The sequence below is a fragment of the Haematobia irritans genome, chromosome 1, assembly GCF_050003625.1.
Source record: "Haematobia irritans isolate KBUSLIRL chromosome 1, ASM5000362v1, whole genome shotgun sequence".
NCBI lineage: Eukaryota > Metazoa > Arthropoda > Insecta > Diptera > Muscidae > Haematobia > Haematobia irritans.
In genome coordinates, this window is record NC_134397.1 from 253,403,454 (window position 1) to 253,428,409 (window position 24,956).

Genomic DNA, 24,956 nt, shown 5'->3' on the forward strand with positions numbered 1-24,956 from the left:
CTTTTCGTTTATTGCATATATAAGTACATATGCAACTTTTTTTTTTTTTTTACTGTTATTTGAGGCTATTGAACCCCACAAATCTATTGTGCCGTTGACTCGCTTTTTTCTCCTCGTCGCCAAATATGTAGTGTATTACACTACGAAATGAAACACAAGTGGCGTTGTATGTGCTCAAATGCATACTAACTTCTTTATTAGAATTCAAAATTATAAATACTCGCAATGAGATTTTAGTTTTGTATAAATAACCGATTGGATGTGTGTGTTAGTGTATGAGATACGTTAACTTGTTTCAACAGATGAGAGTGAGAGTACAATGTTAGAATGTTAGGATAAAGATAAATGTTAGAGTGGTGTTTAATAATTCATACTCTACAGTTTGTAAAGCGCATTAAAATCCCATCTCCTACACTCAAAATTCCCGATTGTTGTAGTGTCATTTAGGAGTCTGTGGTAGCGATGAGGATGAAATGGAACTTTGAAATGTTGGCAGGGAATAAGCTAGTTGCACTTCAATATATGTATAAAATGACTCTTGATGGCAAAAAACTTTCATGTACATTTCGTACTTTTTGATACGCTTCCCCCATCACAGTTGGTGACTGTTATAGTGTCACATACGTGTCTGTGGTAGCGATGCTGATGGAATGGAAATGCTGGCAGGGTGGTAGCAATAATTCTCTTTTCTCGATTTGTTCAAAGTGTGAAGGACCCTTTTAAATGACTTCGAGTACCAAATAACAAATATACAAAGTACTTGGTACACCACAACGAAATGTCTAAAATAAAATGTCAGAAATGTCATTTTATTGAAAGAAGCAAGAAAAGCCCCGAAGAGGAAGCTCAAATTCATTAATCATCTTTAATTTTCGGGTCGATTTTCTTTAAATTATTATACACCATTTTGTTCAATAACTTGTCGGCTATGTGAAAATTGTGGAATTGCATGAAAAGTACATGGATAAATAGTGAAAATGTGTAAATTGTTCTCATGAAATCTTCACATGCCAAGTAACGAGTTCACAAGGCACAATAAGAAATTATGATCACTCGCTACATTTCATCGTTCCAACGAGTAGATGATGATCGCTAAAAAGAAAATAATTCCACTCGAAAGTAAAAGAATTACAAATAAAATAAACCACGACGGGTCGTCATAAATTTTAAGACTTAAAAACAATAATAACAAAGAAATTGTTTCGTGTAGTGTGTGGTGAACATCGGTTCTAATCAAAAACAAAACAAGTAAGAGTGCAACATGTTAATATACATTTGTGTGTGTCGTCGATTGTCTCGTCCAACAAGTGCCACAAACGAATCAATAAAGAATTAAATCCTATCCACCTCCCCACAACATTCCCCTGTTGGTTAGAATTTTGCTAAGGCTCACATTCCATAAGTCTGATGGTGCAATTATTTATTATTTGATTTTTCTAGTGCAAAGTTTTTCTTCGTTTTTGGGAAAAAAATTCGTTTGCCAAAACAGTGGTGGTATGCGGATGAAAAAGTGATGATATTTTAGCGAGTTTGAAATGTGAAATGTCTTTCGATATGATTAGGACATGCTTCTTAAGAATTATTACAATAAAGACTTATATTAATATCGTTGAAGTATTCTGCTTGAATAAAATGGACTTTTTCTATATGCATATGGAGCCCTTAGCACAAGATGAATGAAGTGCTATTCAGGATATGTCTTCAGAAAACTTTATGATTGGAAATTCAGGTCTCTGCTAAATAGACGTGCTTGTTAAATATTGGTGGCATAATTTCTGACATATACTTGGTAAATAAAATTAATTAAGATATCGCCAAGTTAAAGGAACGAAATAGATCATCATAATGTGTTTATCAGCTTCGATACAATCTACCATACTTTTTTTGTGTACGAGTCTAAGTCATGAAAATCATATTGACAGCTTGTATTTCTACACGAATATTGTTTCTATTAGCATCAAATATCAATGAGTGGATCCCTGTTCTATTTCCATCTCAACTACAAGTGTCTTACTTTTATATAGCCATGTCCAAACCATCTATAAGACTATTTAAAGAGAAGTTTCCTAAGAAAAGGCCAGTATTTCAGATTGACCCATTGCTGGAGAATTCTGAGATTCTGAACAATTTGGCTAATTGGCTTACACATACGCCTACACATGTCCACATACATAATAGAGGGGATAATATGAAATTAATCGGTAGTCAGTGAGAGCTGCCTGATGTTTTTTTTTTTCATTTTAGTGATAAAGACCTCCTTACTATAGCAGTGTCTGCAAGACCTTCCATGCTATATCAGAACGCCATTTATCGGAAGGATTTAATAACCGCTGGAATAATATTTGATGATAGTTGGTGTGCAAAGGTTCTCGCGGAGTAAGACAACAACATGAATTTTGTGCAAATTGACACTAACGACTGGTACCAGTTGGTATTGTTGTTGTAATGTAGTTTCATTCATTTGTTCTATGCTTTTGTACTTCAGCTAGTATCCAGTTCAAGGAACTCTGTGACAAGCATGGGATGTGCGTAGAGTGATCTGGTGGTGAGTCGGAAAGGTTTAGCTGGACAAGCCAAAAGGTGACGAGTGTTATGTAGCTCTTGGTTACAGATGGGACACACGCTGCTATCAGTCATTGATAGGTAGAAATTCAGGCGGATTCACTTGCCAGATCTTAGTTGGTCTAAAACTACCTTGGTCTGCTGTGGGAGGTCTCTCTCCTCCGGTGCTTTGATCGAGCTTCGAGAACAGGATTGACCTTGTAGCTTTTCATCGACCTGCATGATCTAGAGGCTCTCTTTTGTAACGCTGGAGCTCAACTCTTACATTCCTGGATGGTGGTTGCCTATCCACAAGATGGTGCTACTGCGATAGCAGCCCAAAAGGTTCTGCTTTGGGAACATGTAATTGTGTTATGCTTTTGGATGATCTTGGTCTCCCCACTAAGGTCCCCTGGATCACCTTTATGGGGAGACCAAGATCATACTGCGTATACATCCTGCCAAGAACTGGTACCCGGGATCTAGCATGCCGCAATTTATTGATTTACAAAAATCTTATTGGATCCATACATTTGCTGAAATACAATTATCAGACTAATCTATTGTTGAATATATTCCAAAGGTTTTTCCTTTCTTGTGCGATTCGATTTCTCAAAATGAAACTGGTTCCTAAGAGGTTGTCCCAAACGGGCTCATGAGGACCTGTCTGTGGAGTAGAACTACTAAAAGTGTCCCAGGACGTGTCCTTTGGAATTAGTCCAAATACTGTGCTAAAGCTAAAATTTATCCGGTCATTAACAAACCCACGTTACAGTGTCAAGTTACCTTCCATACGTTTTGAACAGAAATGGGACTGGTCCATGCACACTAGTGACAAGTCCTATACTTGTCCAGAAGGTGTTCCATTTACTGTGGGTCACTCATTGAGCAAATTTGCTCATCTAAGATTCTTCTTAATTTTTATGATTTTAACGCTCTAGTGCAAATATACGTCGAGAGAGACTAGGTGCCACAGGAGATAGTGGATATTCTACAAAAAACCTGAAAAACTTTTTAGCTATTCAGTTACCTCAGTAAAGAAACCCACCTAGATTTTTGTTTGCAGTGAGTGTCTTCCCCCGAGATTGCGGTATATATGGCGCTTGCAAAAACAACCTCATTTTGAGAACAACATTTGACTGATCTTAATGTTTTAGGTCAGGTTAGTTTGTAGTATTCATGCTCAGACTCTACCATCAATTGTGTTAACCCAGATTTTGGAACTACTCTAATAAATGAAGGCTGCAGTATCAAATTACATGTGACGCTACTTAAAAAAGCTTTAGTTAGCATTACTGAGAGGAGATAAGTCAAGTTGATAAACCACATTGTTTGACCGTAACTAATAATGGACCCATGATCCTTTGTAAGACGGGCATTTCACCACAGGGTCTTCTTGTGATATCAGTCTGGAGAAGCAAAGGCCCATAGTACATAAATTAATATTGTTGGTTGGTTGAGATTCTCCACTATTCGAAACTGTCGTATATTTTGTAAAGGTTTGTATCATCTCTCTCTCTCTCTTTTAGTCTTATCCTTATAGAGAATAATAGAGTGAGACAAAATATAAATGTTATTGATGATGTTGATGATTGAATGAAGATTGACGTTTATGGTATTTCGCCAATATTGTCCATAGGAGAACCTACTCTGTATATCAAAGCTATTGAGTATTGGTGTTAAGAAAGCAAAATTCAATCACTCTATCAATCAGGAACCTGATCTGGATTTTTTAGTTGTACGTTCCAATGTGCTAGGACCGGCAATATTGAAACAACAGGATTTATCTTGAGTTGTGTATTTTACCTCTATTTGTCCCAAGGGGCTGCTGGGGGCAACTGAATTTTAGACTCAATGGCGTAACATTGAACGTTTTTTTTCATTTTAATTATCCCTTTACATCAAACCACGGTTGCCACTCGAGTCATAAATAATTTTTCTATAGAAAATTTTGCCAAAATTTTATTTCTATAGAAAATTTTGTCAAAATTTTACTCCTAGAAAATTTTGCCAAAATTTTATTTCTATAGAAAATTTTGTCAAAATTTTATTTCTATAAAAAATTTTGTCAAAATTTTATTTCTATAGAAAATTTTGTGAAAATTTTATTTCTAAAATTTAGTAAAAATTTTATACCTATAGAAAATTTTGTCAAAGTTTTATTTCTATAGAAAATTTTGTCAAAATTTTATTTCTATAGAAAATTTTGTCAAAATTTTATTTCTATAGAAAATTTTGTCAAAATTTTATTAGTATAGAAAATTTTGTCAAAATTTTATTTCTATAGAAAATTTAGTGAAAATTTTATTTCTATAGAAAATTTAGTGAAAATTTTATTTCTATAGAAAATTTTGTCATATAGAAAAAATTTTATTTCTATAGAAAATTTTGCCAAATTTTATTTCTATAGAAAATTTTGCCAAATTTTATTTCTATAGAAATTTTTTTTCAAAATTTTATTTCTAAAGAAAATCTTTTCAAAATTCTATTTCTATAGAAAATTTTTATTCCTATAGAAAATTTTGTCAAAATTTTATTTCTATAGAATATTTTGTCAATATTTTATTTCTATAGAAAATTTTGCCAACATTTTATTTTTATAAAAATTTTTTCAAAATTTTATTCCTATAGAAAATTTTGTAAAAATTTTATTTCTATAGAAAATTTAGTGAAAATTTTATACCTATTATTTTATTTCTATAAAAAATTTTGCCAAATTTTATTTCTATAGAAAATTTTGCCAAATTTTATTTCTATAGAATTTTTTTTTCAAAATTTTATTTCTAAAGAAAATCTTTTCAAAATTCTATTTCTATAGAAAATTTTTATTCCTATAGAAAATTTTGTCAAAATTTTATTTATATAGAATATTTTGTCAAAATTTTATTTCTATAGAAAATTTTGCCAACATTTTATTTTTATAAAAAATTTTTTTCAAAATTTTATTCCTATAGAAATTTTTGTAAAAATTTTATTTCTATAGAAAATTTAGTGAAAATTTTATACCTATATAAAATTTTGTCAACATTTTATTTCTATAGAAAATTTTGTCAAAATTTCATTTCTATAGAAAATTTTGTCAAAATTTTATTTCTATAGAATATTTTGTCAAAATTTTATTTCTATAGAAAATTTTGCCAACATTTTATTTCTATAAAAAATTTTTCAAAATTTTATTCGTATAGAAAATTTTGTCAAAATTTTATTTCTACAGAAAATTTTGTCAAAATGTTATTTCCATAGAAAATTTTATTTCTATAAAAAATTATGTCAAAATTTTATTTCTATAGAAAATTTTTCAAAATTTTGTTCCTATAAAAAATTTTGTCAAAATTTTATTTCTATAAAAAATTTTGTCAAAATTTTATTTCTATAGAAAATTTTGTAAAAATTTTATTTCTATAGAAAATTTAGTGAAAATTTTATACCTATATAAAATTTTGTCAACATTTTATTTCTACAGAAAATTTTGTCAACATTTTATTTCTATAGAAAATTTTGTCAAAATTTTATTTCTATAGAAAATTTTTCAAAGTTTTATTCCTATAAAAATTTTTGTCAAAATTTTATTTCTATAAAAAATATTGTCAAAATTTTATTTCTATAGAAAATTTTGTGAAAATTTTATTTCTATAGAACATTTTGTGAAAATTTTATACTTATAGAAAATTTTATCAAAATTTTATTTCTATAGAAAATGTTGTCAAAATGTTATTTCTATAGAAAATTTTGCCAAATTTTATTTCTATAGAAAATTTTGCCAAATTTTATTTCTATAGAATATTTTCTCAGAATTTTATTTCTATAGAAAATTTTGTCAACATTTTATTTCTATAAAATTTTTTTCAAAATTTTATTCCTATAGGAAATTTTGTCAAAATTTTATTCCTATAGGAAATTTTGTCAAAATTTTATTCCTATAGAAAATTTTGTCAAAATTTTATTTCTACAGAAAATTTTGTCAAAATTTTATTTCTATAGAAAATTTTGTCAAAATTTTATTTCTATAGAAAATTTTGTCAAAATTTTATTTCTATAAAAAAAAAATCAAAATTTTATTCCTATAGAAAATTTTGTCAAAATTTTATTTCAAAAAAATTTTATTCTATCTAACTATACGGAATTGATAGTAGTAACAAAAAAGCCCCTCAAACAATAGGATTCACGTAAGATATTATAAGTCGGTGCGGCTAGACATTGTCTCTGTCTCAACTTAAAAATTTGTGCAGAAAGAACTTTCAATTTTCATGACTTGAATTTTTCTCTGAAATGGTAGAAAGATCTATTACTAGAGTTTTGAAACTTACCCAATGTTGATTTTAATTTTTTAAACTAAAAGAAAGAAAGTAAAATACTTGTTGTTTGAGCGGTCCCAACGCCCCATCCGACGGTGAGGGCCTCATCCCCGACGTTAGATCGTACACACCATGATCCGAACCATTGCAGGGGGATGGTTTCATCAGCCGGACATATAATGTAATATGACAAAATTCTTGACTTTATCACATTAATACTTAAGTTAGTGTCAAATAGATGAAAGATATAATTAAAATCAATGCACAGCTTCAATCTAGAGATGTATGAAGAAGGAAGAACAAAGTCACCGCTCCAATGAAGTTGCCTCAAAGCTAACAGCAAGAACTTCTGCTGCACCGATTCTATTCTATCAGCGTATGATAGAGTCATACACCAGTATGGTTCTAACAATAATACTAAAAAGCCTCTTGGTAACATATCGGTCCAGTAAAAAGGCTTAAAAGATACATTAAATTTTCTATATACTCTTTGATAGAATCAATGCTTCATTTACCACATTAAGTTATATATTGTCCTTCATCTGTCATGGTATTGATGATGTTCTTTTTATATTATCGAGACATTGAACTAAAAAAAAAAAACAACAACAACAAAATGTGATGCGTTTTAGTCTGTCTCGTGTAGGATTGAGATCAAGTTTAAGGATACATGAAACAAAAACAAAAATTCTAAGCATTAATAAGCTCATGTAATAATGCACTTGCTTGCACTTGCATTCCAAAACAAAAGAAGAGATTGACAAAGAGACAACTGCATATCATCTTCTCCCCACAGGAATATACATAAATCCACATTTTGCAAAAAAAAAAGTAAGAACAAAAGAACCAAATTTTCATCGTTCAGTATTGTGAGTCACTGTATGTAGTCGAGTATCTTATGTATCGATACCACCGAATGTGTGTGTGGAAATGTGTTGCAATTGCCAACAGTACCACTACCAATATCACCAGAACTAGGAATAGAGGCAGTGACGAGTGTGGAGGATACATATGTGCATACTTGTCCGTAATACATTTTTGTTTAGTATGTTTGTGTGTACATGAACGCTGGATGGATGGATGGTTGGTTGGTTGGATGGTGGTACTCGTGCATACATAGAAAAAAAATCAAAAACAAAAAACATGTTATTGTTTGTATAAATTGATCGCCGCTTTTCTGTAAAACGATGAAATATTTGGAATTCCATTCACATTCCAGCATGCAATCCAACCGAGTAGTAGGTACATGCCGCGGGTGAGTTTGTGTTATTCGCCAATGCAGTGGCTACGACGTTGTCTACAACAAAAAAATTGAATAGTAGTTGTTGTCCATAAAGCGAACTATTTCTATTCGTACAAAAGATCAACAATTCTGCACAGCGAATTACTATAATGTGTAGACACATATACACGCACATCTTACAATATGACTATGTGCACTTACAATTGCACGTAGTTTATTGATTAAAAGTTTTCAATTCAGTAAAAATAGAGGCTATTGAGTGTAAATAATGAGTGTAAAAGCTTAGTTTATCCATTGAAACGAGTGCCTCACATGGAGAGGACAGAGTCCTGACTTTATGATTTCCAATATTTAGACTCTTATTTTGCCAAGACGGATATTAAATTTTTATCCTTGTTGTTTGGAAATTTGCATTTTCTATAAAAAAAAATGGGACAAAATTGCAATAGAAAATTAATAGGGAGTGCCTTAAACTTATTAATGGGGTTAAGGACGATCTTGATAGGTTTCCTAGGTAGTCAGTGTTGCCAGTATTTGGGATTTTCCCCCAAATTGGGGATATTTTTTTTCGTGAATGGGGATGAAATTTTTGATTAGGGGACTTTGGGATTTGGTAGGGAAGCTCCATAAATTTGGGGATTTTTTTTTCGAGAAATCGGTTAAATCGTTTTAACAAAATTTTATTTCTATAGGAAAAATTTTATTTATTTTATTTGCCAAAATTTTATTTCTAAGAAAGCTTTCTCAAAATTTTTTTCTATATTCATTCATAAATACAAGGAACTCTGAACTCCCATTTTCATATCTCCACCATTTGGAAGACGATCACCAGTCTCTTGGTGTTGTGGTTCGAAATCTTTATCTTATTGGAGCTTATTAGATTATTATTACTGATTTTCTACAGCAGAGCCTTTTGCTTTATTTTTATTTATTTATTTTTTTTTTTTCAAAAAAAATTTCAAAAAATTATTGGGGATTTTTGGGAGGAATTTAAATTTAAATTGGGAATATTTGGGGACGAAAACATCATAATTTGGGGACAAGTACCAGAAAAATACCGGCAACACTGAAGGTCAGGGGGAAAGTTGGTTCATTGCCTAGGCCCTCGAAGATACGAAGTCAATTCTTTGAGTCGGTTTATGAGCGTCAAGGTTTTTATATGAATGATGCGTGTCCTTACCGTATTTAGTCATTTGGTCGGAGTGATGTTCCTCTCTTTGACACAAATTCCGCACCTCGATATGCTTCTAGTAGTTTTGGCCCTGGTGGGATCCCAGGAATTATTCCGAATTTTTGTTCTGGGGTCTGTCTCTTCCTTTGACAAAACTTTTTAATAGTTCATTGACATTTGATTACTTCCCTCGTTGATCGAAAAGTTCTTTCTCCACATGACAAGTTTGGAAGTCCTTTTGAAATGGGGAATTATAGGAGGGATGGAAACGTTGAGTGCTATCCTGAAAATTTTTTAGAAAATGGACGGATATTTTACCTTTTCTTCGGCTTTACATGCTTGTCGGCATGGGTATTGCAAAGGATATTACTATTACGAAACTATTGGAATTCGTAATTTTGTGCTGGATAAGCAAACAGATGTTATTTGTAATGCTTTTAGGGGTTGTCATAAGTATTAATTGTATAGGATTCATTTATTGACTGGATTTAGTCATATCTGGATTGTCGTACGCACACTCTATCAATTGGGGGAATCATATTCCAGGTGTTTCAGCGTCCCATCGGGTGTGTCTCAGATTTAGTCATTTGGGACCCATTCTATTTTTCAAGTTAATGAAGGATTTACCTTAATCCATAGTTAATTCCAATAGATCGGACTCATCTAATAGCTCTGACGATTCTTGCTTCCTGCAAGATGACCAGAATCATTTTGGGAAAAAGGATTAATGGATTTGAATATGAAGAAATGAAAACTTATGGGATTATCCAGGTCCAGACGACACGCTTTTGGAGGATATGGTTTCAACAAATATGATTGAAGAACAAACCAACAATAAAAATCGAAATAAAATTTTGACAACATTTGCTATAGAAATAAAATTTTGACAAAATTTTCTATAGAAATAAAATTTTGACAAAATTTTCTATAGAAATAAAATTTTGACAAAATTTTCTATAGAAATAAAATTTTGACAAAATTTTCTATAGAAATAAAATTTTGACAAAATTTTCTATAGAAATAAAATTTTGACAAAATTTTCTATAGAAATAAAATTTTGACAAAATTTTCTATAGAAATAAAATTTTGACAAAATTTTCTATAGAAATAAAATTTTGACAAAATTTTCTATAGAAATAAAATTTTGACAAAATTTTCTATAGAAATAAAATTTTAACAAAATTTTCTATAGAAATATAATTTTGACAATATTTTCTATAGAAATAAAATTTTGACAAAATTTTCTGTAGAAATAAAATTTTGACAAAATTGTCTATAGAAATAAAATTTTGACAAAATTTTCTATAGACATAAAATTTTGACAACATTTTCTATAGAAATAAAATTTTGACAAAATTTTCTATAGAAATAAAATTTTGACAAAATTTTCTATAGAAATAAAATTTTGACAAAATTTTCTATAGAAATATAATTTTGACAATATTTTCTATAGAAATAAAATTTTGACAAAATTTTCTATAGAAATAAAATTTTGACAAAATTGTCTATAGAAATAAAATTTTGACAAAATTTTCTATAGAAATAAAATTTTGACAACATTTTCTATAGAAATAAAATTTTGACAAAATTTTCTATAGAAATAAAATTTTGACAAAATTTTCTATAGAAATGAAATTTTGACAAAATTTTCTATAGAAATAAAATTTTGACAAAATTTTCTATAGAAATAAAATTTTGACAAAATTTTCTATAGAAATAAAATTTTGACAAAATTTTCTATAGAAATAAAATTTTGACAAAATTTTCTATAGAAATATAATTTTGACAATATTTTCTATAGAAATAAAATTTTGACAAAATTTTCTATAGAAATAAAATTTTGACAAAATTGTCTATAGAAATAAAATTTTGACAAAATTTTCTATAGAAATAAAATTTTGACAAAATTTTCTATAGAAATAAAATGTTGACAAAATTTTCTATAGAAATAACATTTTGACAAAATTTTCTATAAAAATAAAATTTTCTATAGAAATAAAATTTTGAGAAAATTTTCTATAGAAATAAAATTTTGAGAAAATTTTCTACAGAAATAAGATTTTGAGAAAATTTTCTACAGATATAAAATTTTGAGAAAATTTTCTATAGAAATATAATTTTACCAATATTTTCTATAGAAATAAAATTTTGACAAAATTTTCTGTAGAAATAAAATTTTGACAAAATTGTCTATAGAAATAAAATTTTGACAAAATTTTCTATAGAAATAAAATTTTGACAAAATTTTCTATAGAAATAAAATTTTGACAGCATTTTCTATAGAAATAAAATTTTGACAAAATTTTCTGTAGAAATAAAATTTTGACAAAATTGTCTATAGAAATAAAATTTTGACAAAATTTTCTATAGAAATATAATTTTGACAAAATTTTCTATAGAAATAAAATTTTGACAGCATTTTCTATAGAAATAAAATTTTGACAAAATTTTCTATAGAAATAAAATTTTGACAAAATTTTCTATAGAAATAAAATTTTGACAAAATTTTCTATAGAAATAAAATTTTGACAAAATTTTCTATAGAAATAAAATTTTGACTAAATTTTCTATAGAAATATAATTTTGACAATATTTTCTATAGAAATAAAATTTTGACAAAATTTTCTGTAGAAATAAAATTTTGACAAAATTGTCTATAGAAATAAAATTTTGACAAAATGTTCTATAGAAATAAAATTTTGACAACATTTTCTATAGAAATAAAATTTTGACAAAATTTTCTATAGAAATGAAATTTTGACAAAATTTTCTATAGAAATAAAATTTTGACAAAATTTTCTATAGAAATAAAATTTTGACAAAATTTTCTATAGAAATAAAATGTTGACAAAATTTTCTATAGAAATAACATTTTGACAAAATTTTCTGTAAAAATAAAATTTTCTATAGAAATAAAATTGTGAGAAAATTTGCTATAGAAATAAAATTTTGAGAAAATTTTCTACAGAAATAAGATTTTGATAAAATTTTCTACAGATATAAAATTTTGAGAAAATTTTCTAAAGAAATAAAATTTTGAGAACATTTTCTATAGAAATAAAATTTTGACAACATTTTCTATAGAAATAAAATTTTGACAAAATTCTCTATAGAAATAAAATTTTGACAAAATTTTTTATAAAACTTTCTATAGAAAAAAAAGTTTTTTATAAAACTTTCTATAGAAAAAAAAGTTTTTTATAAAACTTTCTATGATAAAACTTTCTATAGAAATAATTTTTTTTACAAAATTTTCTATAAAAATAAAATTTTGACAAAATTTTCTATAGAAATAAAATTTTGACAAAATTTTCTGTAAAAATAAAATTTTGACAAAATTTTCTATAGAAATAAAATTTTGACAAAATTTTCTATAGAAATAAAATTTTGGCAACATTTTCTATAGAAATAAAATTTTGACAAAATATTCTATATAAATAAAGGTTTGGCAAAATATTCTATAGAAATAAAATTTTGACAAAATTTTCTATAGAAATAAAATTTTGACAAAATTTTCTATAGAAATAAAATTTTGACAAAATTTTCTATAGAAATAAAATTTTGACAAAATTTTCTATAGAAATAAAATTTTGACAAAATTTTCTATAGAAATAAAATTTTGACAAAATTTTCTATAGAAATAAAATTTTGACAAAATTTTCTATAGAAATAAAATTTTGACAAAATATTCTATAGAAATAAAATATTGACAAAATTTTCTATAAAAAAAAAATTACTAAATTTCTTAGTGAAGCTTGAAAAAAATCAAAAATGTTACCATCATTACTAAGAGGGGTTAAGCCACAGCTACAAACTTTTTGTTGGTATTGACCTAATAATACTTTGTAATAAAAAGAAAAAAGCTCACTATTGCACCACGGTGGCTTCCAATATACTATGGATTCGATAGAAACTTCCTTGCTTTCATTTTAAATTACCAGAAAATCAAAAATCAAAGATCAATCAGTGTTGTTTCGCCCATTATGAGGTGTTGTATTCGCCGAAATTTTTTTCCATGATGGATGGATGATATAAACTCAACTAATGATTGTATATAATCCTTATATAATCCTTATAAAACAGGTATATACAATCAATAGTTGGGTCGGGCCGAATATTAAATACTCTCCATCATGGATGATAATTTTACTTCTATGGAAAACTTTGTCAACATTTTTGTCAAAATTTTATTTCTATAGGAAATTAATAAATTATTTTTGTTTTTGTTTTTTTTCCAGACCATAGTGCAATATGATGACCAAATGTTCTATTTTATGGAGAGACTAGAAATGTTCAATACTTGCTCATGAGGATAATTTTTGCCTATACTATAAAGAAAACGAAATTTTAAACAAAAGTACATTGTGTCTTAACTCTACAAAGGAAAAATAAAATTCATAATCGTTTTCCTGGTTGTGCTATGAGTGCTAAATATTGCAAGAATGCATCAAGCGGGCGGAAAAAGTGGTCGCCCCAAAAATAAATATACAGCCGAAGCCCTTGAGACTATAAAACAGGATTTAACAAGATTTCAAGTTCAAAAGGATAATGGAGTACAGGTAAATAAAACAAAAAAATATTTTTATGCTATTTAATTTATAACTAAACTGTGTGGAAAATACAATTACCACCCACTAATTCAACAGATTGACATTGATCTACCTTAATCGGATATTGAACGATTGACATACAATAAAAACATTTACATTGCTTTTGGAGCGGGGGCTTACATTGTCACTATTTTCAATTCAGATGACGTTAAACGACCAATTAAAACGAGGATTTACAAATAAAAGACCATAATTATAAAATTACAACAATAGTGACATTATTACCGCACAGTATTTTGCTAAAATTGTATATATGAATTATAGTCATATTTAATATATACAAACTGCATGTTGTTTGCTATTGCAATGGGGAGGAAATTTATGCAATATGTGAGACGATGAAATGTTTATACAAAACTAAATCAATTTGTTTTATGGCAAACATTTGATTTTCATCTATCAACACAAACGATTTTTTTTTTGTATTATCGAAAAGATAGGACATTGTATTCACAGCGTGATTATAAAAGAAAAAAGAAAAAAAGAAAAAAAAAAACATGGAATTTTAAAATATGGAAGTATGTAAATGAAAAAATTTGCAAATTCACTTCTAAAGCAATCTTTTAAATGTAAGTGTGGCCAATGAAGTTTAAATTCACCACCCGTGTAAAAATTGGGGATCTAATTAGATACGATTAGATCTCAAAATTGGCCACTTTAAATTTAAGCAGATTTACCGAGATATGATGAGACAAAATTAGATATAATTATATATAATTCCACATATGACGAGATCTAACATCAGATCCAACTATATATAGAGGGATATATATAATCATATCTAATGGCGATTTCGATTGGGAAAAAAGATTTAAAATTCTCGAAATTGATTGCAAAATATGAAGGACACTGTCGTAGATTTTGGATCCTACATCCCTCACAATATTATGAATTAACAATAACTTTGGAATGACACTATATTTGGGCGAAAATACAATGAGGGAAAAAGTAGTGTAACACCAAGGCAACATATTTTTTTGCGAAACGACCCAACATAAAAATAAAATACATTTTGTCTTAAATTAAATTGATTCTATTAATAAATTTTAATTGAAACATCTTTAATCACGGAAATGATAGTATCAATCACCAAAGTCAATTAAAAATTTAATTGATCCAATTAAAAATTGGATAATTGATACAATTATTTTTGTGATAGATTTTTGTTTCAATTATAAAAAACATCAATCAAAAAATAAAAATTTTAAATTCAGTTATAATTTTAATTGGAAAAATGTTTGTGATATTTTTTTCGGTGTCTATTTCGTTTGGTGCGCTATCTTCGAAAAACGATACCATATCGCGAATGCCTTATACTATTTGTAAAGTAAGGCTGTTAATTTTATAATTTGGAAATTTGCACCGATACAAAAACCAGGCACACATGAAGAGTCCTATCGTATTTTTTAAGGACATGCCGTTGCAAAGGTAAACATGATTTTACCAAATTTTTAAAATCACTGATTTTAATTGAAATTTCATTATCGGTATTTTATTCTTTTAGAACTTTGGACATTTGCGAGATCCCGTTGGGATAAAATTTCTAATTTATTTCGTTTACAAAATTTTGAAAATCACTGATTTTTAATTGAAATTTCATTAACGGTATTTTATTTTTTTTTTAGAATTTTGGACATTTACGATATCCCGCTGCCAACGGTCGTCCCGATGCACCGGAATATCATCATCCCAAACCGCCGATGGAGCCACCCCCATCGAGCGTCCCCTCACCTGCGATACCAACGACGGCTCAACTAAACGGTCATGTACCGAAAGTAATGCCACCCTCAATTATGCCGCCTAAACTCAATCGAAAGGCAAGTATTGAGCGTGAATTACCAATGAATTATTTACGCTGCAGTCCTGCATTGGATTCTGGAGCTGGTAGTTCTCGATCCGATAGTCCGCATTCACATCAACAAGTCACATGTGCCAGTCGTGCGAGTACTGGCCAATATTCACCATCACCATCGAATTTTAGTGATGTGGCGCCACCAGCACCTCCTCCTCGAAATCCAACCACAGGCAATTCGGCCACACCCCCACCTCCACCACCATCCAATCAACTGTATAAACGCCGATCACCGGCAACTACCCGTCCTGCAGCCATAACGCCAAATCCTACACGTGGCACATCGCCAGTGATACCGCAAAATGGTATTAAGGCCCAGCAACAGCTGACGCAACAGATGAAGGCGTTAAATCTGTATCAGGCGGGTGGCGGTACGGCCGTGGAACCACCACCGCCATATCCCCTTACCACGGGGGTTGTTGTTCCTACGTCTGCTCCGCCTCCCAGTTACAATGCATCAATTCAATCGCGGCAATCTCCTACACAGTCTCAGTCGGATTATCGTAAATCACCAAGTAGTGGCATATATTCAGCTACATCGGCGGGCTCACCCAGTCCCATTACGGTAACAAACAGTGCAATTCTTCCACCACCTCTGCAGCCATCTTCCTCAGTTGCGCGACCTCAACCGAGAGTGTATCCAACACGAACACAACAGCCAATTATCATGCAAAGTGTTAAGTCAACGCAGGTCCAAAAGCCGGTACTGCAAACAGCAGTGGCACCACAATCTCCAGTTACAGCGTCAGCTTGCAATTCACCGGTCCATATACTTCCAGCACCTCCTTCTTATCCACAAAAAAGTTCTGCTGTGGTACAGCAACAACAACAGCAACAGCAGCAACAGCAATCACCTCTGTTGGCTGGCGGTGTTCCAACAACCCATGCTGTCGTTAGTAAATCCACTCCGCCAACTCCGACGACTCCTCCATTGATCGCTAATGCACTTAATGGAACAGTTATGACTAAATCGCCGAGTGCCGAACCACCTTCTTATGCTAAAAGTATGCAAGCTAAGGCGGCCCAACATCATCAACAGCAACACCATCAGCAAGTAGTAATACAACAACAGCAGCAACAACAACTTCAGGCACAACAAAGAGCAGCGGCAGCTATTGCAGCAGCTGCCGCTGCTGCCCAAAAACCACCTGTAGCAGTGCCTGTGGTAGGAAGTCGTCAATTACCACCGCCGCCACCTTATCAAAGTACACGAAATGCGGGTGCACCACCACCACCGCATCCAGGACCATCGTCCTCCCCCCATGATCTGAATAGCAATATCATGGATGGACGATCCAACAGTACGGGATTGAATAACAACAACCCACCTATTTTGAATAGCAACTTAGCCACAACACCACCAATACCGCCCACAAAAACTACACTAAACAACTCGGGCAGTGGTGGTGAATCGGTTGCGTCATCCTCATCAGGGGCTGCCGCATCATGTACCGGCAGTAAACCCACACCTCCGGACAATGTTAAGAAAATCAAACATGCCTCACCAATACCCGAACGAAAAAAAGTCTCCAAAGAAAAGGAAGAAGAACGCAAGGAATGTCGTATTCGTCAATACTCGCCACAAGCATTCAAATTCTACATGGAACAGCACATTGAAAATGTTCTCAAATCCTATAAGCAGAGAACATTCCGTAAGAATCAATTGGAAAAGGAAATGCTGAAAATCGGCCTTTCCACTCAAACTCAAGTGGAGATGAGGAAAATGCTGAATCAAAAGGAAAGCAATTATATACGCCTCAAACGTGCCAAAATGGACAAGAGCATGTTTGTGAAAATCAAACCAATTGGGGTGGGTGCATTCGGTGAGGTGACTCTGGTGCGTAAAATAGATGCATCCAATCACTTGTATGCCATGAAAACGTTACGCAAAGCGGACGTTTTGAAACGCAATCAAGTGGCCCATGTGAAAGCAGAACGTGATATTTTGGCTGAAGCCGACAACAATTGGGTTGTCAAACTATACTATAGTTTCCAGGACAAGGATAATTTGTATTTTGTGATGGATTATATACCCGGTAAGAAGGGGGGAATTTTCAATAACAATAGATCTAATAATAAATCTCCAATATTTTTTTATTCTATAATAAAATTCTTTCAATAATAATAACAAATTATTTTTCTATACAGGTGGTGATCTAATGTCGCTGTTAATAAAAAAGGGTATTTTTGAAGAGCATTTGGCTCGGTTTTACATAGCTGAACTTACCTGTGCTGTTGAAAGCGTACATAAGATGGGCTTTATTCATAGGTAAGATCGAAAAGACATGCAACATCATGTTTTCTTGAATTCCATTTTTTTTGTTTTTTCTTTGTTTAGGGATATAAAACCGGATAATATACTAATCGACCGAGATGGCCATATAAAATTAACTGATTTCGGTTTATGTACCGGTTTCAGATGGACCCACAATTCGAAATACTATCAAGAGAATGGTAAAAGTTGTTATGGTCATATTTTTTTTTTGATTAATAATTCATACTTTTTTCGTACTCTTTAGGCAACCATGCTAGACAGGATTCAATGGAGCCATGGGAAGATTTCTCGGATAATGGACAGAAACCTACAGTGTTGGAAAGGTAATGAATTATAGCGATGCCACGTTAACCCTATCGAATTCACACTATGAACTGAATAGTCTAAGTGATCTTGAAATCAATAGTGCTGCCATTTTAACCTATAGCAAATTAGCAGAAAAATATTGGATAGAGGAAAAAGGTTACATGAGGACCCATTCGGGATTAAAAAATTAAATTTCGACTTTTACTTCTTCCAAATATAAAAGTCTATCTTTCGATTTTTTTAATTTTGAAAAAAGTACGACTTTAGTCTTTGTGATGATTTCTTAGCCTAAACAGAATTGAATTTCATTTCCTCTTCAAATTAAAGTCTTGTTATTGTTATCGCAAAAAATTGATCATTAGATTTTGGTCACTATCAATTTTTTTCTACTAATCGGCTTTTATTAGCGAAAAATCTCAAAGACAATGTGATGTGGATCTATATTTATGTTGACAGCTCATCAAAAATAGTCGATAGCACGGTTGCTACTCATGCCAAAAATAATATACCAAAATTTGAAAATTTTTTTTTTTAAAAATCATATTTTAAAGTTTTCTCAAAATTTTATATATTGAAGTAAAAAATTTTTTCAAAATTTTTACTTCTATAGAAAATGTTGTCCCAATTTTATTTCTTTAGAACATTTTATTTCTATAGAAAATTTGGCCAAAATTTCATTTCTATAGAAAATTTTGTCAAAATTTTATTTCTATAGGATAATTTTGTCAACATTTTATTTCTATAGGATAATGTTGTCAAAATGTTATTTATTTCTATAGGAAAATTTTATCAAAATGTTATTTCTATAGGAAAATTTTGTCAAAATGTTATTTCTATAGGAAAATTTTTTCAAAATTTCATTTCTATAGAAAATTTTGTCAAAATTTTATTTCTATAGAAAATTTTGTCAAAATTTTATTTCTATAGAAAATTTTGTCAAAATTTTATTTCTATAGAAAATTTTGTAAAAATTTTATTTCTATAGAAAATTTTGTCAAAATTTTATTTCTATAGAAAATTTTGTCAAAATTTTATTTCTATAGAAAATTTTGTCAAAATTTTATTTCTATAGAATATTTTGCCAAACCTTTATTTCTATAGAAAATTTTGTCAAAATTTTATTTCTATTTCAAAATTTCATTTCTATAGAAAATTTTGTCATAATTTTATTTCTATAGGAAATTTTGTCAAAATTTTATTTCTATAGGAAATTTTGTCAAAATTTTATTTCTATAGAAAATTTTGTAAAAATTTTATTTCTATAGAAAATTTTTCAAAATTTTATTTCTATAGAAAATTTTGTCAAAATTTTATTTCTATAGAAAATTTTGTCAAAATTTTATTTCTATAGAAAATTTTGTCAAAATTTTATTTCTATAGAAAATTTTGTCAAAATTTTATTTCTATAGAAAATGTTGTCAAAATTTTATTTCTATAGAAAATTTTGTCAAAATTTTATATCTATAGAAAATTTTGTAAAAATGTTATTTCTATAGGAAATTTTGTCAAAATTTTATTTCTATAGAAAATTTTTTTAAAAATTTTATTTCTCTAGAAAATTTTGTCAAAATTGTATTTCTGTAGAAAATTTTGTCAAAATTTTATTTCTATAGAAAATTTTGTCAAAATTTTATTTCTATAGAAAATTTTGTCAAAATTTTATTTCTATAAAAAATTTTGTCAACATTTTATTTCTATAGAAAATTTTGTCAAAATTTTATTTCTATAGAAAATTTTGTCAAAATTTTATTTCTATAGAAAATTTTGTCAAAATTTTATTTCTATAGGAAATTTTGTCAAAATTTTATTTCTATAGAAAATTTGGTCAAAATTTCATTTCTATAGAAAATTTTGTCAAAATTTTATTTCTATAGGAAAATGTTGTCAAAATTTTATTTCTATAGGATAATTTTGTCAACATTTTATTTCTATAGGATAATGTTGTCAACATGTTATTTATTTCTATAGGAAAATTTTATCAAAATGTTATTTCTATAGGAAAATTTTGACAAAATGTTATTTCTATAGGAAAATTTTTTCAAAATGTTATTTCTATAGGAAAATTTTTTCAAAATTTTATTTCTATAGAAAATTTTGTCAAAAATTTATTTCTATAGCAAATTTTGTCAAAATTTTATTTCTATAGAAAATTCTGTCAAAATTTTATTACTATAGAAAATTTTGTAAAAATTTTATTTCTATAGAAAATTTTGTAAAAATTTTATTTCTATAGAAAATTTTGTCAAAATTTTATTTCTATAGAAAATTTTGTCAAAATTTTATTTCTATAGAAAATTTTGGCAAAATTTTATTTCTATAGAAAATTTTGTCAAAATTTTATTTCTATAGAAAATTTTGTCAAAATTTTATTTCTTTTTCAAAATTTCATTTCTATAGAAAATTTTGTCATAATTTTATTTCTATAGGAAATTTTGTCAAAATTTTATTTCTATAGGAAATTTTGTCAAAATTTTATTTCTATAGAAAATTTTGTAAAAATTTTATTTCTATAGAAAATTTTGTCAAAATTTTATTTCTATAGAAAATTTTGTCAAATTTTTTACTTCTAAAAAAATTTTGTCAAAATTTTATTTCTATAGAAAATTTTGTCAAAATTTTATTTCTATAGAAAATTTTGTCAAAATTTTATTTCTATAGAAAATTTTGTCAAAATTTTATTTCTATAGAAAATTTTGTCAAAATTTTATTTCTATAGAAAATTTTGTCAAAATTTTATATCTATAGAAAATTTTGTCAAAATTTTATTTCTATAGGAAATTTTGTCAAAATTTTATTTCTATAGAAAATTTTTTTAAAAATTTTATTTCTCTAGAAAATTTTGTCAAAATTGTATTTCTGTAGAAAATTTTGTCAAAATTGTATAGCTTTAGAAAAATTTTGTCAAAATGTTATTTCTATAGAAAATTTTGTAAAATTTTTTACTTCTAAAAAAATTTTGTCAAAATTTTATTTCTATAGAAAATTTTGTCAAATTTTTTACTTCTAAAAAAATTTTGTCAAAATTTTATTTCTATAGAAAATTTTGTCAAAAGTTAATTTCTATAGAAAATTTTGTCAAAATTTTATATCTATAGAAAATTTTGTCAACATTTTATTTCTATAGAAAATTTTGTCAAAATTTTATTTCTATAGAAAATTTTGTCAAAATTTTATTTCTATAGAAAATGTTGTCAAAATTTTATTTCTATAGAAAATGTTGTCAAAATTTTATTTCTATAGAAAATTTTGTCAAAATTTTATATCTATAGAAAATTTTGTCAAAATTTTATTTCTATAGAAAATTTTGTCAAAATTTTATATCTATAGAAAATTTTGTCAAAATTTTATTTCTATAGGAAATTTTGTCAAAATTTTATTTCTATAGAAAATTTTTTTAAAAATTTTATTTCTCTAGAAAATTTTGTCAAAATTGTATTTCTGTAGAAAATTTTGTCAAAATTGTATTGCTTTAGAAAAATTTTGTCAAAATTTTATTTCTATAGAAAATTTTGTCAAAATGTTATTTCTATAGAAAATTTTGTCAAATTATTTACTTCTAAAAAAATTTTGTCAAAATTTTATTTCTATAGAAAATTTTGTCAAAATTTTATTTCTATAGAAAATTTTGTCAAATTTTTTACTTCTAAAAAAATTTTGTCAAAATTTTATTTCTATAGAAAATTTTGTCAAAATTTTATTTCTATAGAAAATTTTGTCAAAATTTTATTTCTATAGAAAATTTTGTCAAATTTTTATTTCTTTAGAAAATTTGGTCAAATTTTTATTTCTATAGAAAATTTTGTCAAAATTTTTACTTCTATAGAAAATGTCAAAATTTAATTTCTATAGAAAATTTTGTCAAAATTTTATTTCTATAGAAAATTTTGTCAAAATTTTATTTCTATAGAAAATTTTGTCAAAATTTTATTTCTATAGAAAATTTTGTCAAAGTTTTATTTCTATAGAAATTTTTGTCAAAATATTTTTTCTTTAGGAAAATTTTGTCAAAATTTTATTTCTATAGAAAATTTTGTCAAAATTTTATTTCTATAGGAAATTTTGTCAAAATTTTATTTCTATAGAAAATTGTTTCAAAATTGTATTTCTGTAGAAAATTTTGTCAAAATTGTATTTCTGTAGAAAATTTTGTCAAAATTGTATTGCTTTAGAAAAATTTTGTCAAAATTTTATTTCTATAGAAAATTTTGTCAAGATTTTATTTCTACAGATAATTTTGTCAAAATTTTATTTCTACAGATAATTTTGTCAAAATTTTATTTCTATAGAAAATTTTGTCAAAATTTCATTTTTATAGAAATTTTTGTCAAAATTTCATTTCTATAGGAAAATTTTGTCAAAATTTTATTTCTATAGAAAATGTCAAAATTTCATTTCTATAGAAAATGTTGTCAACATTTTTATTTCTATAGAAAATTTTGTCAACATTTTATTTCTATAGAAAATTTTGTCAAAATTTTATTTTTATAGAAAATTTTGTCAACATTATATTTCTATGGAAAATGTTGACAACATTTTATTTCTATAGAAAATTTTGTTTCAGGTTTCTTGAAATACGATAAAGTCTTCCTATCATAAAGTCAGCTGGCTTAATTTTTTTATTTGTGCTTTGTTGTGACTATAATGTAATGAATTTATTTTTCATTCTTAATGAATTTTCCATACTTTTTTAATAGGCGACGACTGCGCGATCACCAAAGAGTTTTGGCCCATTCATTAGTTGGTACTCCTAATTACATTGCACCCGAAGTACTGGAACGTAGTGGATATACACAATTATGTGATTGGTGGAGTGTTGGTGTTATACTTTATGAAATGCTGGTGGGTCAGCCACCATTCTTGGCCAATACTCCAGTTGAAACTCAACAAAAGGTAATTCGATATCGAAGTCAATGTTAGGGTCTCATATGTATCTTATATATACATTCTCATTTGGTTGTTTTAGGTCATAAACTGGGAAAAGACGCTACACATACCACCCCAAGCAAAATTATCACACGATGCCACAGATCTTATATTACGGCTTTGTTCATCGGCTGATAAACGTTTGGGCAAAAAGGCCGACGAGGTCAAAGCTCATGCTTACTTCAATGGTGTTGACTTTGCTGATATGCGTCGTCAAATTGCTCCATATATTCCAAAGATTGAACATCCAACGGATACTTCGAATTTCGATCCAATCGATCCTGATAAATTGCGTTCAGATTCGAATATGAGTGGTGATGAGTTCAATGATACCGATAGACCGTTTCATGGCTTCTTCGAATTTACATTTCGTCGTTTCTTTGATGATAAACTTAATCCTGATGTTATGGATGACCAGTCACCAGTGTATGTTTGAACGAATACAAAATGTGAGTTGTTTTTCTTTCCCTTTTTGTATTTGCTACGAACGAGTGAGTCTCTTGCGAGGCAGAGAGCTAGCCCAAAACACAAATGAAAATTGTTTGTGGTGGGGGGGCTATCGATCGTAATGTTTTTTTTATGAAATGAAAAAAAGTTAGTTAAAGAACAAAACAATGCATAGTCAATTTAATTTAAAGCAAGTTTTCTTTTTTTTATAATTATATATACAACAAAAATATTTTATACAATAACGTATAACAAAGCATAGGAATTTATATATGTATATATATACAGAGAGCGTCATATATAAAGTGAATATAAGTATTAGTTTTAAACTAATTTTTGTTTCAGCCTTTAGATAAAAGATTTTTATTGAAAAGAATATTTATATTACTACGTAAATCTAAAAATTAAAAAAAAAAAAACCTTAACAAAGCAAAACACCGTTTTTTACATAAACCCTTTGTACACTTAATGGTGACGCTCACTCTATATATGTATATATATTGCCATTTTTTTGTAACTTACAAGTAAAAAAATATATATAAAAATATACATATATAAATGCATGTACATTATTCATACATATGTATCTATGTATGCATTTGAGTCATTGTCTCCATTACCCCACCGTAATTTTTTATTTAAACTCCAGACGTGAAGGTGGTAGAACTCATTATATCGTATATTTAAACACAAAACAAATTGGAAGAAAGAAAATTCTATATAGGCTATACTTACAACAAATAACTACACTTTAAGCAAAATAAAAACAAATACAGAAGAAAGTTATTTATAAAATTTAGTTGAATGTTTGCCAAAAAAAAGGAATTAAGAAAACAATACAGTACACATCATACTTATATAGAATTGATATTTAAGCTCTCATTTTGCAAACACCATCTTTTCATATATCGACAGATGAAATGTGAAAGAAAAATCTTGGATGTTTACGTTAAGCTTTTGGTTTACCTTGAAACTATAGACCTTTTAGCGACGGTCTTATCAATATCGGGATAGCTCTGTATACCTGGGAAGCTTTATACCCCTAGTTAACATATCTCCACCTGAAAGAAAAATCTTCGAGGTGTCAAATACGTTAAGCTTTTGGTTTACCTTGAAACTATATCCCCTTTGCATTTTTTTGTCGCGATCTCTATCAATATAGCTCTGTATACATGAGAGGTTTTATATCCCTAGTGAACGTATATCAACCTATCTAGTTCCATAGAGAAAAATTGGTTTAATCCAACAATGAAAGAATGTAAAAGACCACAGTATCTGTGTTATTTGGCTTGG

General features: G+C 28.2%; 1 protein-coding gene across 1 annotated transcript; it reads left to right on the forward strand.

Moving 5' to 3' along the window:
* The first annotated feature begins 812 nt into the window (after positions 1-812).
* Positions 813-24,458, forward strand: wts (serine/threonine-protein kinase warts). The gene is made up of 8 exons (XM_075289694.1): positions 813-1,248; positions 13,489-13,809; positions 15,486-17,748; positions 17,861-17,981; positions 18,051-18,166; positions 18,232-18,310; positions 22,988-23,183; positions 23,257-24,458. The coding sequence occupies exons 2-8, from the start codon at positions 13,693-13,695 to the stop codon at positions 23,650-23,652; spliced, it is 3,288 nt and encodes a 1,095-aa protein (XP_075145809.1). The 5' UTR covers positions 813-1,248; positions 13,489-13,692; the 3' UTR covers positions 23,653-24,458.
* The last annotated feature ends 498 nt before the right edge of the window (positions 24,459-24,956 follow it).

Excerpts from the sequence above, each read along its gene's own strand:
- wts (XM_075289694.1), top strand. The coding sequence starts at position 13,693 with ATGCATCAAGCGGGCGGAAAAAGTGGTCGCCCCAAAAATAAATATACA. Across the intron at positions 17,982-18,050 it reads AAGATGGGCTTTATTCATAG|GGATATAAAACCGGATAATA; the intron begins GTAAGATCGAAA and ends TTCTTTGTTTAG. Across the intron at positions 18,311-22,987 it reads AAACCTACAGTGTTGGAAAG|GCGACGACTGCGCGATCACC; the intron begins GTAATGAATTAT and ends CTTTTTTAATAG.